Consider the following 15,882-nt stretch of genomic DNA (forward strand, 5'->3'; position numbering starts at 1 on the left):
TTAGAGCTGGGACAAACAACAATCTCTTGTCAATCTCACTCACTCTTTGGAACAAAGTAATTGTCTTCAATATTTTCCTTGAGAAACAGCATTAGACAAAAGAGAATTCATATTGAAAAGCTATGAAAAAAATGAAAATGGGAAACTATGACTGGTCACCTTGACTGGAAAAACACTTTTCCATGGGATGTATGACACAGACACAAAGAGAATTGTTATTTTATGAGGATGTGTACTGTGAAGGCTGAGGGCATAAAATATATATGCTGGAGAAGACAAAAAAGCACCTAAGTGTGAGCGAGTATGTTCATCACTTCAGCAGAAGGGCTTAGGCTGTGATTGCTCCATTTTAAAATTCCAAAGGGGAGAGGAATAGAGCAATTTAGGCACAGTGGGCATGTTAAGAAAAATCAATGCATTTGCAAATCAGAGCACTTGCACTGCTCCTAATATGCCACCTTCAGAATGTGACAAATGATAAAGATTTTTGTCTTTATAATGCCATAGACTTAAAGCTTTTAAAATTATCTGTTTTGTATTACCGTAACCAGCATTGTGATCAACTGAGCTGCATACAAGCAGCACAGAGAAGGGAGTTCATGCAGGACTTTTTGTTCTGAAAATACATATGTCTGTCATTTGACTTAAAAAACAGGTTCTGTTATCTACAGCAGTAGTGGCAGGAGGGCTTTTATTCAACTTTCAGAATGACAGAATAGACAATATTGTGAGAAAATCATATTTCTCTCTACTTATCTGAACCAATGTATTTTAGCAGGATAAGAGGTTCCTATTTATATTTTTTTTCTTAAAATCATTTTCTGTCTCCTTCTGCATAACATCTTTTCCTTTGGGAGACTCTCATGTACTCCATGCAAAGTACAGATCCATGTAGAGGAATGGTACTTTTGAGGCCTAGAAGATGGGAGATCTGGATTCTGTTCTGATCCCTAATCTTCTCTGCCTCACTTTTAATTTTGTGGTAATAGAGTACATTGACTGAACAGTAGTGCGCTGTGTGTGCAAGAATACTTAATAATTTGCAAAATTATATCATGTAAGTTTTTCACTGGGCTGAAGTGTAGAACAATATGGCTTTTCACAGGAGCCATTATCCTCTCCTAAAGTCAATTGGATGTAACTCTTAGTGCATTTCTGAGCCAAGCTTGAAAAGGAGGTGACAGCTGCCAAAAGTTTCCCTAAACCGTAAGGTTGTCTGAAAACACACAGAGGTCTGAAAAGAACGTACCATGGTGCACCATGAGCCCTTGCACTTGCAGAAGCAGGTGGAGGAGAGGGGTAGGGGCAAAGCCTCCCACTAGACAGCACGACTTAGCACCCAGTGCTGAACTCGTGGCACTGCAGAAGGCAGGGACACACCTGCACCACCATCCTGACACCCTCCCCATGCAGCCTGTGTCAGGGAGCTGAGGAGAAGCCACCACAATGCCCTGGACAGCACCCATTTCTTGCTTCTTCTTTAGTGCAGAACTAACAGGAAGGCCAAATCTCTCAGAGCTCTGTTTGCCTTCCTTTCTTATCCTCTTTTCTGGACAAATCAGCTCCTGATTTCCCGTCTGGTTCTTGCACCATTTTAAGCTGCATGTTCTCTGGCTCCTCTGTGGGCTAGTAAATTTGATTAATGTAAGGAATGCAGATATATTCAGGAATGACTGAAGTAAAAGGATTAGGACTTCAAGTGGAAATCATTTCACAGACTGCAATGAAATCTTAGTGGTATTGTTTTTATGCAAATTACAGATAAATTTCTGAAATAAATTCATTACCATCAGAACCCATCCTTCTAAAAATTAGTATTTTATATATGAAAGAGGGAATATTAAGATTAAGGGCAATGGCAAACTGAAATGACCTTACCGTTGCTACAGAAAGACAAGCAGGTTTTCAAAGAAAACTGAATCTTTCAATCACAGATGTGAACCACGTCCCCGAATTGAAGCAGAGAACTGAATTGCATTTAACACCTTAGCAAAAATTTGACTTAGGATAGATTAATGTTCAGCCACCAGAGATCAGAAACGGGATTGGAACCTCAATAATATATATCTAATTTCACTTCAGGAGAATTACAAAAGCCTGCCAAAGGGCAATTGCTTGTATGTTGAATTTGGATACTATTTTTATCCAGACAATAATCGCCAGTGCTGCAGATAGACTAGAGTAGTGTTTTTTTCCCAATGTTTATCATATGGAATTAAGCATCTGGTAGAAGGGAAAAAGATCCCATCCAGCTGAAACAACACTTGCAGCTTAGTTTTCATCTTTAAATAGTACTGTTCTTGTAAGTGTCAACAAAGATCTGACACACTTGAGCCTGTACACCCTGGATCATCATTGCTTCATAAGGTGTTGCCTATAACATCAATTCAGTTTAAACATAAATTACATCCTATCCAAATTGGGCTATTTTTTTATTTTTAATGGTGATAAAGTTCTTGTCTCTTTGATCTATATGATTATGCAAATAAGAATAGGGAAGATGAAAATTAGGCTTGTGTCTCTTAAGTGAAATACTTCAATATTCTTAAATACTTTAATAATATTAAATTATAATCAATCCATTATTTAAATTATAATCTAATGACTTCGAAGATTACAGTAAACATGATCTTAGCAGGAAATGGAAGATAATGTGAAAGACATTACACAAAGTACTAGTTAATAGTGGAGCTGCTTGACTTAATTGTTTTCACTCAAAGGCATTCTGTCTTGAACCTTGCAAAGCCGGCAAAAATTTCCTACACCTCTTCATGGTGTAGAATTTTAAAGCAACAGTCTCACGAGAAGCAAACATCTTGTCATGGCACTTGGATATAGTCAGGGCTGCTCAGGGGCCAAAAGGTTCAATAGGTGCCTCTTCCCACCCATGGAGAATGAAATGAATTGATTTTTTGTTTAGAGTTGATCTTAAGGCAACAAGACAATGAAAATATGTTGCAGGTGCACAATTCCAGCATGGAAAAGGGAGAGAATAAACAGTAAAAATAATCTCTGCAATTATAATCCTCTGATTCTTATTTACTTTTGAACAGTTTGCTGTTGTAAGAAAGACAAAAAGAATAATTTTAATCACTTTATTTCTTGTTCAAAATACATATGAAACAATTAGAATAAAATTATTTCAAATGAGTTTTTTTATTTTTTCTTGTCTTTTTTTAATATAAAATTATCACAAACTGTACACTTCATAACATCTTTTGAGGTTTCGTTGTTACATATTTTTTTTCAGAACTGACGAATAGATTCACACTTTCCAGAGAATACATTGTAAAAATACTGAAATGTGTTACAGCTCTCAAAGGCTAGTGCAAAAAAACCCATTTACTATTAGTAGTACAATTTATGTTGTCAAGTTTCACAAATGGCCATTTAGCGCATACAAAAAGCCAGTAACACAAGTTCAAAAAGTTTTGTTTTCTCGTCTCTATAATGCAGAAGCCAAGGATATTGACTTGAACAATGTCTAGGTATCAAATCACAGACTTCATTTAAAAAGTCACATCATGAACACTGAATAAAAGGTACTAAAACAGTCAGGAATTTAATATTAGATCTTGGTCAGCCAACACCACATAGCAAGAAGAGACAAAAGCTTAGAAGAACTCTGCAGTTCTTTGTAAGCTACATAGACTTGGCAATATTTCTGATCTAATCATAAAGATTATTTTAAAGGTAGGGAGTTCTATTAGAGTTTGGGCCACTTAGGGCCTGATGCAGAACCTCTCATTGTCACAGCAAATATGCTTATTCTGACAGACATTATGTCGGATGCTTTCTCTTAATATTTCAAAGTATGAAGTGTTTAAATATTGAGTAGGAGTTTTTTTAGCTGTCAATATTTCCTATGGCCAGGAACTCCATTTTAACTTCCTACCTTTTGAAGCATACACTCTGGAGAATGCCTTCCCCACAAACAAGCATATACTAGAGAAACATATTGTTCTGTGATGAAGAAAAGATGTGGCTAATTTCTATTCTACTTTCCCTGCTTCAATTCTCATGAGGAGCACACTGAAGTCAGTCAGCTTGAATGCAGCATGGACTGCAAGCTCATGAAAAGCAAGGAGAAGCTTTTTTGGACTCCTCTTGCAGTGGGTAGAGGAGCATCTGGAGGGCTCAGAGGAACCAGTGCTGCAGTCCTATTGCCTAGGGTGGTGAGGACTGGGCAGAGCAGGACAATGAATAGATGCAATTTGGCTTTGTCCGCTCTCATCCTGGCTAGCAGGGCTAGTCTAGTGTGGAGGGTGCTGAGATGTGCTTTTGGCATAGTCTGGCTGTGAGACTTCCTGCATCATTCCAATTCCAGCCAGCAAAGCACCTGAGTGGCTGCTCTGCTCAGTGTGCACACCCAAGACACTGTGACTGCACAGGGACTTGATTAGCAGGTCATAGTTGAAAAATATTTCACATGGTTTGCTGAATAAAGGCCCTTTTGATTTCCACCAGAAAGTCAGAAGTGCATCTCCAGTTCAGGACGCCAACAATGCCTATTCTAGGGTAGAGAACTAGCCATATCCCATCCTTAGACATGTGCATTTAAGTCCAGAATATCTTACTGAAACTAGTCACCTAAACACAGAAGAATAGAAAGAATGTAGACCCACACTTGGAAGAAAGAGAAACAAGGAAAATATTAAATATATATCTATATTTTTTCCTTCTCTGGAGAAATAGTTTTCTATTTATTTAACAAAAGTAAATTTTGTTCAATATTTTTCCATAGAAATATAGACTGAAAAGAAGTGCTTTATATCTAATGTGCAACAGGACTATCTAAAAGTTACATAAGAACTAGTCTGTACAGACACCCTCTGAGCTTCAAAAAGAAGATGGCATTATGTGGAAACCTGTAGGCCACCATTAAAAAGGAAAAGTCCTGTAAATATTTGTTACCTCCATGCCTGACTACATAAACTAGATGTTTTTATTTTCCATATCAGGCAGCTGAGGCTCAAATTCCTTACCAGTATTAGTAAAATCAGCATTTGCAATAATAGTTCATACCTTAGAGATGCACTGAAGACTTCTAATATAGTCTGATTTGTCAGAAAGTGACAAAAATCCATGGTGGATGTAAGAGAAATCATTCTATTTGCCTTGAGACTCCTTATGGGGTTCATCTCATAAGATGCTATGATACATCATCACATGCAACCTAATGCAAAGTGAACTGAAATCAACAGCAGTGATCCTGCTGGATTTCAGTGCTGGGCTGGACAAGTACATAATGCTGTGCTTTGAAATGAAATGACATATTAAAAAGACCTACAGAATGATTTTGGTGGATATATTTAATGGTCTATTGTCATGATATTAAAAAAAAAATCATTTTAATTAACACAAGAACAATTTCCCTATAAAGTAGCAAGTGAAAGACCTAAAAGAAAGATCCTTTTGAAACCAGGCTATAAATTTTGTATGTTGGAAATAAGGTCATGAATAGATTTTGGTAGGCTTTTGTAGCAATGCAAAATATATAAATGTGTATTATTAATACTACACCATAAGAGGCTGAATTGAATCCCTTTTATGTGCTATAGTAGTTTAATAAATACTAAAACTACATTAAATACATTTATCATTTTGTGTTTTTCTTGAGATAGCCCAAAATTGAAGGTGGAGTATTCTAATTCCATTAAGAAAAAGTCACATAAAAAGCAAAATATCTATGTGTCAGCATCTTTATGTTTTGCTGCCACAGATATTTTTGCTAAAAGGCTTTTTAATTTTTTTGCATCAATATTATGTTCAGTGCATGAGTAGATTGGTACTTTAGTACCACATTTTGCCCTGCTAGAGATTAAATTATAAAGTTCTGTCTTAAGAAAAAGTCCATTTTTAACAACAGTGCATAAAACAAGGCAAGAAAAATCTAGAAGATGTGTTGGTATAGTTTGAATGAAATCTCTTTTCTCAGCACAGATTGCTCATCATCAAGCCCTCTTCAACTTCATGGGCTGCCCTGTGTTTGGAGGGCATGCAGAATCAGACCCAGGATTTTAGGGGTTAATCCTCAGAACTTCTCTGAAACCTGGCTATGACCTACAATTGTTTGTCTGCTACTGGTAAGTAGCTAAAGTGCAATAGTGCCAGGCTCCCTTTCAGAGTAATACAGAAAAAGTCCAGCTGTGAAGATTCAGTTGCTGGCTAAGATAAAGCTATATTTTTTTGTTAGGGGTTTTGATTTTCTAGACCAAAGTTACCTTTGTGGACTAAGAACTGAAAAGGTTGTATGTTTAAATAAAAGAATCCGGTTCTTGTGCTATAAGGATAATTAAGATCATTAAACATTTAGAGTACATAAATGCTGAAAGGAATAAATGTAACAGTGTGAAGTGCTCTTTGGAGAGTCCACAAAATTTCCTATTTAATTTTCTGGGTAGCCAAATCTCCATTTACATAAAGAAGAAAAATACACACACACCCATTTGACAAAAATAATTACAGCTGGCAATTCTCTGTCTTGTTCAGCTATGCAGTCATTTCCCTCATAACTATTATTACACAATTAAGCCTCAGAAATCTGTGGTGAGGGAAGTAATGGTCCTCTATTGGTCACTGTGATTTTCAATAAGAGGCAGCCACTCCCAGGACAAAACATTCACAGTACACCCAGTACTATATGACAATTTGGGACAAAGGAATAAGAATTCCTTATTCAGCTGAACCTCCATGAATAGGAAGAACAGGAGGAGATGGGATTTGTCTGAGACATCAGTTCCAGAACTCTGTTCATACACAAAGGCCTGTGGGGTATTAGGTGGAAAATATACCATAATTATGACTTCAGTTTTTTGAGTCACCAGAGAATTAGCACCTGCAATGGCCCAATGACTCGTCCACAATCGTGTGGTATTAGTTGAGGCTTGACTTGAAAACAAAGCCAGTACCTTGTGTACAACAGAAGCATTTTCAGAGGTGTTTTCTATTGGTAATTCAAGTACTGATTGTCAGAAGCTTTGATAATGTGAAGAGGTGACATTATATAAAAATGATTTTTCACCTATTGGAGATTTTCCAACCTATGCCAGGTGCAAATAAAAAAGGAGGCCATTACAACATCTAGAGAGGATGTGTTTAGTGCATGCTAGCAACATCCCTTTTTTGCCTCAATTATGCTGAAAGAAAAAGATCAGGGAGGAAGGATGTGCCATGAGCAACTACTAGTGCTCTTTGCACAGTGATCATGATCTGTGGTGTGGGGGGCTGTTTTTAGTTTAATAACTGACTCATGTTCTACAGCATGGCTCCCACCAACCTTGTGAGGTTGCAAATGGCCATACAAGATATAAAGTAGGAGAACTACATTAAAAATCCCCCTTTTTTTGAAATGTTTGCTACACATATATATTTGTCTTTGAAAAGACTCCCTATTCAACCCCTTTTTATATTTTCCACTTTTCAACAGGGTTTGGGGTTTTTTTTACCTAAAGGGCTCTTTACATACTCAATAGGCTTTTCCCCTTCTCTCTTCTCTCCTGTTCATGACTCAGTTGTCACAAAAGGTTTTAAGTATCTTCCTGTTCAGTCCTCTTCACTTGTGAAGCTATTATCAGTCTCAACTCATAGCATATTGAAAAAAGCAACCCACTGTTTATCTCTCTCCTCTGGCAGACTGTATTTATGGAAATGTATCTGCTTCATGAGAACAGGGAACAGCTTACAATCTCTTGTCCCCTGAAATTAACCTAGAAACTGTCCCAAAAAACCAGATTCCTTTCTGGCAATGCTAATCTTAAGTGCCTAAAATGCCTGTCTGTTATGTTGACAAGCATTTGTCAGAACATTTCTGATATTCAAAATCACACAGGGGCAGGCAACTAGGAATTCTACACCTGCCAGAAAACATTGCTTTATAATTGGAAAACTAGCCTTTCCTTTTTAGCCTAAGAGGTCTCAAGATATCAGATCTTAAATCTATACCACTATTCTACACCAGAAAGCAACTTTAAGCATATTCTAGAGCTATTGATTTTACAGAAAGTTTTGATTTCCTGCCTTTTTTTTTTTTTTCATGAGTAGATGCACGGATAGATTTGCTTTACTTCGGGGGTTTGAATTTCTAAGGTGTGAAAAGATTCTGAACTACTTAAAAAGAATGTCTCAAAAACACTTATATGCTTGTATTTTGAGGGAGAGAAAAACTGTATAAAGGGTATGTTGCTGCCATGAAAACATGCTTCTGGCACTCTTGTTATGCTCTGTCTAATAAATGACTATGTGAACCCTGAAGTTGTCATGAGATAGCTGTGGCCTCATCCTTTCCTTGGTCTGTCTTCAGTTCTCTTTTTCTGCTAGTCTTCCTGACTTCACCTATCCAGGGGAGAGGTAGGATTTCACAATTCTCCTTTCTTTTTGCTGTCTGTCTCATAACTGTGCCAGCCCAGGAGTCTGAATGGATTTGCAACTTTTCTTTCAGGGAGTCTGTGAATACTCCACTTCATTAAAAATAGAATGGTATTTAAATATTTAAGCTTAAATACGCAAACTTAAATATTTCAAATAAATGGATTTGAAAATGACAATCTATATGCATATCTGTCCTGCCTCAAGCTTTCCTATCCATTAGAGGCAGAGTAACCAAGCTTATTTTCTCTGTAAACTACAGCAATAGCTTGCATTCCCAGTCTGCTCAGTCATAAATCATTCCTTTCTCAATCAGATCTCTTGGTCTTTCCTATGCTTTTTTCCCTATGCCTGCTTGGGATTTCAACATCTTAGCTGAGATGCATTTTTCAGAGTGGCTCTATCATCAGTAGATTCTCCCAGAACAATAAGATGGACATTTTGTAAAGTTCACTTTCTTTTGAGAGGCTGTCCCCTTGTCAGAGATTTGCTACCTGTTCTGTTTTTCTCTAAAGTCTACTTTGTGAACTCAATTCAAGACCAATAGCCAAGGCAACATATTGTATTCATAAATTATTACAGAGCAGCTGCACTTTCATCACAGCAGTTATGTGACTTCCTGTGGATCCAACCTCCAGAGCACACTGTCTTATGTTTCATCATGCCTTTCCCACAGGAGAGAGCTTTGGTGTTCTGGTAACCTATATAACCTGTATTTATATGTATTAGTTATATTTTGACAATGTTGATACGGCAACACAGGCTTAGACATACAGAGTGCTGTGGGAAATGTCCTCCCTTGGAACAGTAAGGCACCAACACTTGTCCTTAGTATCAGCAAAGTGAATAGTCCTCATGATGACACAGTGCCAAACTTTAATTGATTTTTCCTGTTCCGCAAATTTAACATGCTTTCTGCCCTTCCAGAGGACTGAGACACACGTGACATGAGAGTTACAGTCTATACTTGTGAGGAAAAAATTTACATAGCAATACCAGAGGCATTCTCCTCTCTGCACCAGTAAAGAGGTTTCCCAGCAACAGCAACACTGTAGAGGTACTATCAGATAAAACATAAAATCACAGCCCTGAGCACCTGCTATCATCAAGCATCCCCTAGCACTCAGCACAAGATTGAAGGTGTTAGTTCCATTTCCCTGACCAGATTCCCCTGTGATATTTTAAATCCCACCTGCAACTTCACTTTCTCTTAGATTTCTAGCTCTTGGTTTCCTGCATGCTGTTAAAATTTGCCAGTTTCCAGCTGGGGTTAAGGAAAAGGGGAATTGTACAGGAGATGTTCATTCATCTGGATGAGTAAACAAAAGATACTTTTTGGAATGAAGTTATTATTTGCCTTGGAAATGGCAAATGGCTGTGATCAGCACCTCAATTATCTCCTATGCCTAATGCCGATGCTTTTTCAGTGACACACTTCTTTTGTCCTGTTTTACAGTACAGAAAGAAAGGACAAATGATATGACTATTGTAATTATTATGTTTCAAAAGGAAGGTTTCCATTTCAGAGCATTGGCAGTTGCATCAAATAGCTTTGTGCCTACTGCCACATTTTCCTTTGTCTTTCTTAGCTCTGGGGTCTGCTCTGTGCCATGATTTAGCTGATTTCTGACACCAGGGAGCTCAGTTTAGACTGGTAAGACTCAGAAGCTAGATGAAAGTGAATCTCAAGCAAAGGGTTAAACTAAATCTCTATTGGTGTGAATACGAGAGAAAATTTCCCATCAAAATATGCATTAATACTCCTGTCATATATACTACATTTTATACATATTTTGGATGGTCTAACACATACTACATGAGCTTAGTCCAAAAGTCACCTCACTGTCTGAGTAACACATCAGTCATATTTTAACACCTACAGAACTTTCAAGCATATTCATTAGTAGAAATGATGTCATATGAACTTTTCAGGTCAAAGAACTATCACTCAGTACAGATTTGTCAAGTATTTATTATGAATTGAAACATATTTCTGATTAGGTGTGGGTGTTCTGTTGTAAGAGAAGTGCTAAATAATAGTGATTGTACATTTAGCAAGTGCAAATACTTGTATGTGCAAACCTAGGTTTTTGCATGCTCCAATAAGGTGATTTTCAAATTTTGCAGGCACGTTTATGGATCTCTGAAAAACTTTACATTTTCAGCAGGAGAAGAACTCTATTGCTGAGTTCTAAAATACACTCCTTTTAAATGTTTATTCACTTAAAAAATACAGTCAAATGATTTCAGATGTATAAAGCTTGTTAAATTAATGGAGTATAATAAAAAGTTAGTATATATAAAAGTTTATAAAAAGACATAGCAAAATAATCTTAGAACTAGACTATCATGTGTATGTTGTGCATCATCATGTTAAATATTTTTAAAAGGAGATTATATTGAAGCCAATTAAAAGAAACAAAGAAGGAGGAGAAAAGGATGGATCAAATGCCTTTGTTTTTGAAACCCAAAATTTTCTTAATATTGCTCCAAAAATGCATCTATAGAAAGAAATTAGGTAAGTAATTGCTTATCCCCTTGGAAAAAATCAACTCAATGGAAACATTCCCTGTTTGCTCAACATTTTCTTCAAAAATATTGAATGTGGTTGTGATTCTTTAAGAAAAATGTATAGTTTTGTCACTTAAACACAAGAAGTCCGAAGTATTCCATATACTGAAGAAGAAATTTTGTGGTGGAACTTTCTGACCACTTCATCTGTCTCTGACCAATATACATATCCCTGAGATATGTATATTGCTCTTTAAGGGCTTGCTCAAAGCAAAACATCAGGCAAGGTTGCTGATGTATGAATGTCTGATGCTCACAAGGACTGTGGAGAAAGGAGGTTATTTCCTTGACAGCTCTTTGAAAATGAGTGATGCAGATATCCTTCACCTCTTGGTCAAGACCCCACACGTTTCATATTGCGAATTTTTTAAGGCCAGGGCTCAGTTTTAAGCACTGCAGATAAAAGTAAGGGTCAGTTTTCTACTCCTTGAACAGAAGCTCAGTATAGACAAAAGATGGCAGGGATAGGGGCAGTTGCTTGCTGTGAGGGTGAGGAGAAGGGCCATATCAGCAGAAGTGTGCAATGCTGTCACCCAAAGTTGAGGTCATGGAGTGCAATAAGTGACATCTTATTGAGCATAAAAAAGCTATGCCGAGCAAAATACAATTCTTATTAAGTACTCTTGCTGTTTCCAGTAAACTACTTCAATAAAAATAATTCAGGCTTTTAGGAAAGTAAGCTTTTCAAACTGTTGTAAAATTACTACAATATATTTTACACCAAACATTTGCCAGATTTGATTTTTCTCCATTTAGGCTAATGTATGAGATACGGCAGAAATGTGGATAAGCAACAACAAAACCAAAAAAGAATTCAGGGTGGGAGCAGGAATTTTACAACTTCTCCAAATTAAAATATTTTAAATTTCTTAATAAAGATATACATAAAGCAACACATTTCTTGACTTAAACTGTGCTAAGCTTTTCCTCAAGGTTTCTGTGATTACACTCAGACTAACTTGTGAACCAGGGTCTAAAGCCAATAGATGGGTTATACTGAGTGTATACTCTGTCTTTTGAGATAGCTAAGAAAGCAGTTGGGAAAAAATATCTTTTGCATGAATTCTATTAATCATCGTTAAGGGATAAATATAATTAATTAGGGCATCATCTTGGACGTTAGGTGTGCCAATAATTTTTCAGCCTGATTTTTCCTAGATGCAGAGCACCCATCAGTCAAGTTTAGAGACAGAAGTCATTCACTATTGTTATTAACAATATCAAAAATAACACAACAAGAGGGCACAAACTGAGCCTTTGGTATTCGACAACGATTAAAATTTAAGAAAAAGAATTTTGAAATACCTTACTACCTATGATAAAACATACAGAATACTCAGAGAGAACAATGAAATAGTTAAAAATATGTTGCTCATTGCTGAACACTTATGCTACATTTGATCGTGAAATTGTTAGCTTTTTGGATATTAGGTGCAAAAAAGTGCAAAGAATATTTAGTTAACTGTTACAGTACCACATTACAAAAAGTATTTTCTAGGCCACAAAGGCCACTGCTAATATAATTTATATTAAGATAAATGTATACACAAAATAGTTTTTCAATCTCCACATATATGTATATATATATCTGTTTCTATATCAACCTTGCAGAATCATGTTGAAAATGAACTAGGCCACAGAATTTCATTATGATAACAATGATAGGAGGAAAAAACCTCACAGAGGAGAGCTTGTTCTCCTATTAAAAAAATTACTCACCCAGAGCAAATGAAGGAATGAAATTCTGCAAGGCCACTCTGTATTTATGGTGATGAAAATACAATCTTAAGCAGGGAGAATTAGTGTTCAGAATTACCAACCCTCTCTGGGAGAAACCATTTCTGCCTAGAAGCCATGAAAAGCAACCTGAAACAAACATTCTTAAACTTGGGCTGGAGCCTTTTCTTTTCTTCTACTTTTTTCTTTCTTTTTTTTTTTTTTTTTTGTAATTAATTTGTAAAGTCTGTCTGAAAGATTGATTTTTATATTTATTTGCTTGTTTGCTGTGTTTGTAGTCACAAAAGGCAAGGTGTAAAACCTGCCTCCTTTTTTGACTTAGAAATATTTGCAATGTTAGTACCAGCCTTCCTAACTTTCCTGGAGCAGTTAAGACACTTCAAGGTGCGACTGACTGCCTTAGGACTGGATCTTCATAAACATATTCTGTGTCAGCCAGGCTAAACCAAACCAAAACGGTTCTTCAGAATTTTGCCAAAACTACCTTTTCCCTTCATATCTAGATTAATTCTCATAATTTCTTTCATTATCTTAAACCAATCCTCTGTATGACACCTTTTTTCTGTAAAAATGCTCTTTTGGGAAACACTGTCTCCTCAGTTTTCTTTATATATTGCAAAGATAAAAAAAGTGCCACTACCTCAACTTATTTCTAGTTACAGTTCAGCTTTCAAAATCTAAGACCCAATTATGCAGTCTTTGCCATGCTCTTCACAGAAAGACGAAAAAAAGAAGAAAGAAAAAAGGAAATAACTATCTGATTTATCCAATTGAGGTAAACTGCAGTGTTTAAAAGAGATAAATTCACAAAATAATGTGTAGCTCTCTTCTAATTTTTAAAGCATCCGACTACACCCAACAGTTTGTTGCATTTGCTGTCAGTGTATATTCTAATAAATGAGTTTACTAGTTTATAAAATAGCTACATTTCAATTTCTCTCTCCATATACTGACAGAAAAAATACCTCAAATTCAAATTTAGTATATAATTCTAGAGGCATCCAGCGGGCGAACAGAAACTATTCCACGTGCACTATGCACACAGTCAAAATAACTTCAAAGTAATCTAAATCTGTCACATTAAACCATAGAATCTGAAAAGTGTTCTGGGTAACTGCAGTATTTGTTCAATTTTCTGAATAGACAAAACACATTAAATCAATTCCTTTACTTCAGAGCATTCTCTCCTACTTTACACTAGTTTGACTTGTGTAAACATCAAGCAAGGACTGCGCGATGTCAGCAACAACTGGGCTGTTTTGAGGGGCTGGATGTGCCTTATCAGGAGACACCTACATCCTTGTGGAGCTGCATCCACCTCCCCACACCTCACTGCAGAGACATTAGCTTTCCACAGCGATACCCGTACACGGACTGTCGGTGCCACGCAGAGACACCCCAGACAGCTCTTCGGCAGCCACTGGGCAGCTGAAGCAAACCATCTTCTGAGGGCAGCCACCTGCCTGGGGGCACCTGCCTGGCTGCTTTGCTGGACAGGATAACAGAGGCAGCTGGCATTGTGATTGCTGGAAGATTATAACTGCATAGATCCAGTTCTGGTACCTGTTCCCTAAGGGTTGAACTAAAACCCAGCAAAGCCAGTAGGTCCTTGTCATTGGCTTTGGTGGACTTTTGATCAGCCCTTTCTCCCTGCCCGAGGAATGAGCTGATTTTTCACTCAAAACGTGACAACAGTTGTTTTTTTCATGCAACATTCAGTTTGGAATGCTATCTTGCAAAGTCTCTCAGGATTTAGTGCAATTTAGAAGAAATTTACTACATGAGATATATATATATATATATACTATTCGGTCTCCCTCAAAAGAATTAGGCGTTACAAGCTGCAGTGGTTTTGAATTGCTTAAGGGATTTTTTTTTCCTCTGATTTCTTTGTCTATGCAAAGATACAGGTCATATCAAAACACTGCTTGGCTATGACACTGGATACATGCCAGCGATAAAATAGGTGAATGAATTTGCACAAGGAAGGGTTATATTTTACTCGAGTCAGCTTCATTCATACATTAAGAAATTATTATAAACTGTATAATAAGACTTAGAATAGGAAAAATGTATCTTAATAAAAAAATATGGATACAGTTCATCTGTGGAAGCCGAACCTTCTGTTTATGTAGATGAGAGGGAGCTTTGGACACTGAACATGATGAATCCACTCTTGTTCCTTAGGGTGTAAGTGGAGGTTTTGGTGATGAACAGGATCCCTGGCTATCAAAACTGGTTGCTCGGCCAGGTAGCTGCAAGAAAAATGTTATTTTTACAAATGTCATCAGATCTGGCTCTGTACCACACTCATTTCAGAGGATAAGAGACTCTCTCAAACAAGAACTCAGATCCCACCCAGACCCTTTCTAGCCTCTGGGTCAAAGTCTGTGGCATCAAAGTCTCCAGCAGAACTAATAATGGAAAGAAAATTTCTGAAGTGATCTCCTAAAAATGCCTCTGACTTGTTTCACACAAGTGGGTTTATTTCACCAGTCAGGGATGGTACCTCTGTCTCCAAACCTACGTAAACCAGAGAGAGTTATAAACCTCTAAAACCTTCTCTGCTGCCTTGACTGAGTTTCCTTGCCCCCACACTCTTCTTTAGGTGTTTTACTGAAGCCTTCATTTTAGGCTTTTGCTACCTGTCACCAGACATGTTGTGCAGCCATGTGGTACAGAGTGGGGAAAACAAATGGCCTGTGATGCCTCAGACAGCTACTCATTTTTCAACAAAGATTGCTTTTGGGATGAGCTAAACAGTGTGTCCTTTGTGTCCCAAAACAAGGCCTGCTGCTTCTTAAGACTTCCACATGTGTCTTTCTGAATCCAAAGCTATGAACATTTTGTATACAGAACACCAGCAATATGTGGCCTGAAGGCTGAAGCAGGAGTCCAAGTCCAGGGACATAGAGATATAATGACCCATGCATTTGAACAAGCTTCCAATAAGTGTCTTTTGAACAGCTGTGGAGGGAGCTGCTGGTATGTTGCTTGAATTTAGCCTAATTCGCTGGCCGATTTCAGATTAGTGTTTTAGCAACAACTGCTCATGCTAAAGGTTTTTTCATAGGATATGATAACTTCTGAAATTCTTGCAAATGATGTGTAAGTAGATGTAAGTTCCTTATCATAAACTCTATAAATTCTAAATGTCTTAATGTAATTTTGCAGTGCTGCTAGAGCATTATGTAAACTTTTGAAGTG

At 37.1% G+C, this 15,882-nt stretch overlaps 1 protein-coding gene across 2 annotated transcripts in view; it reads right to left on the reverse strand.

Annotated features, from left to right (window-relative positions):
* Window positions 1–3,081: 3,081 nt before the first annotated feature.
* SYT10 (synaptotagmin 10) overlaps window positions 3,082–15,882 on the reverse strand; it is a 48,161-nt gene continuing 35,360 nt past the window's right edge. For both annotated transcript variants that reach the window (XM_064654689.1, XM_064654688.1), the window contains exon 7: window positions 3,082–14,930. In XM_064654689.1, coding sequence (XP_064510759.1) covers window positions 14,859–14,930 — 72 coding nt within the window. In that variant the 3' untranslated portion in view covers window positions 3,082–14,858. The remainder of the gene's footprint in view (window positions 14,931–15,882) is intronic.

The sequence above is a fragment of the Pseudopipra pipra genome, chromosome 5, assembly GCF_036250125.1.
Source record: "Pseudopipra pipra isolate bDixPip1 chromosome 5, bDixPip1.hap1, whole genome shotgun sequence".
NCBI lineage: Eukaryota > Metazoa > Chordata > Aves > Passeriformes > Pipridae > Pseudopipra > Pseudopipra pipra.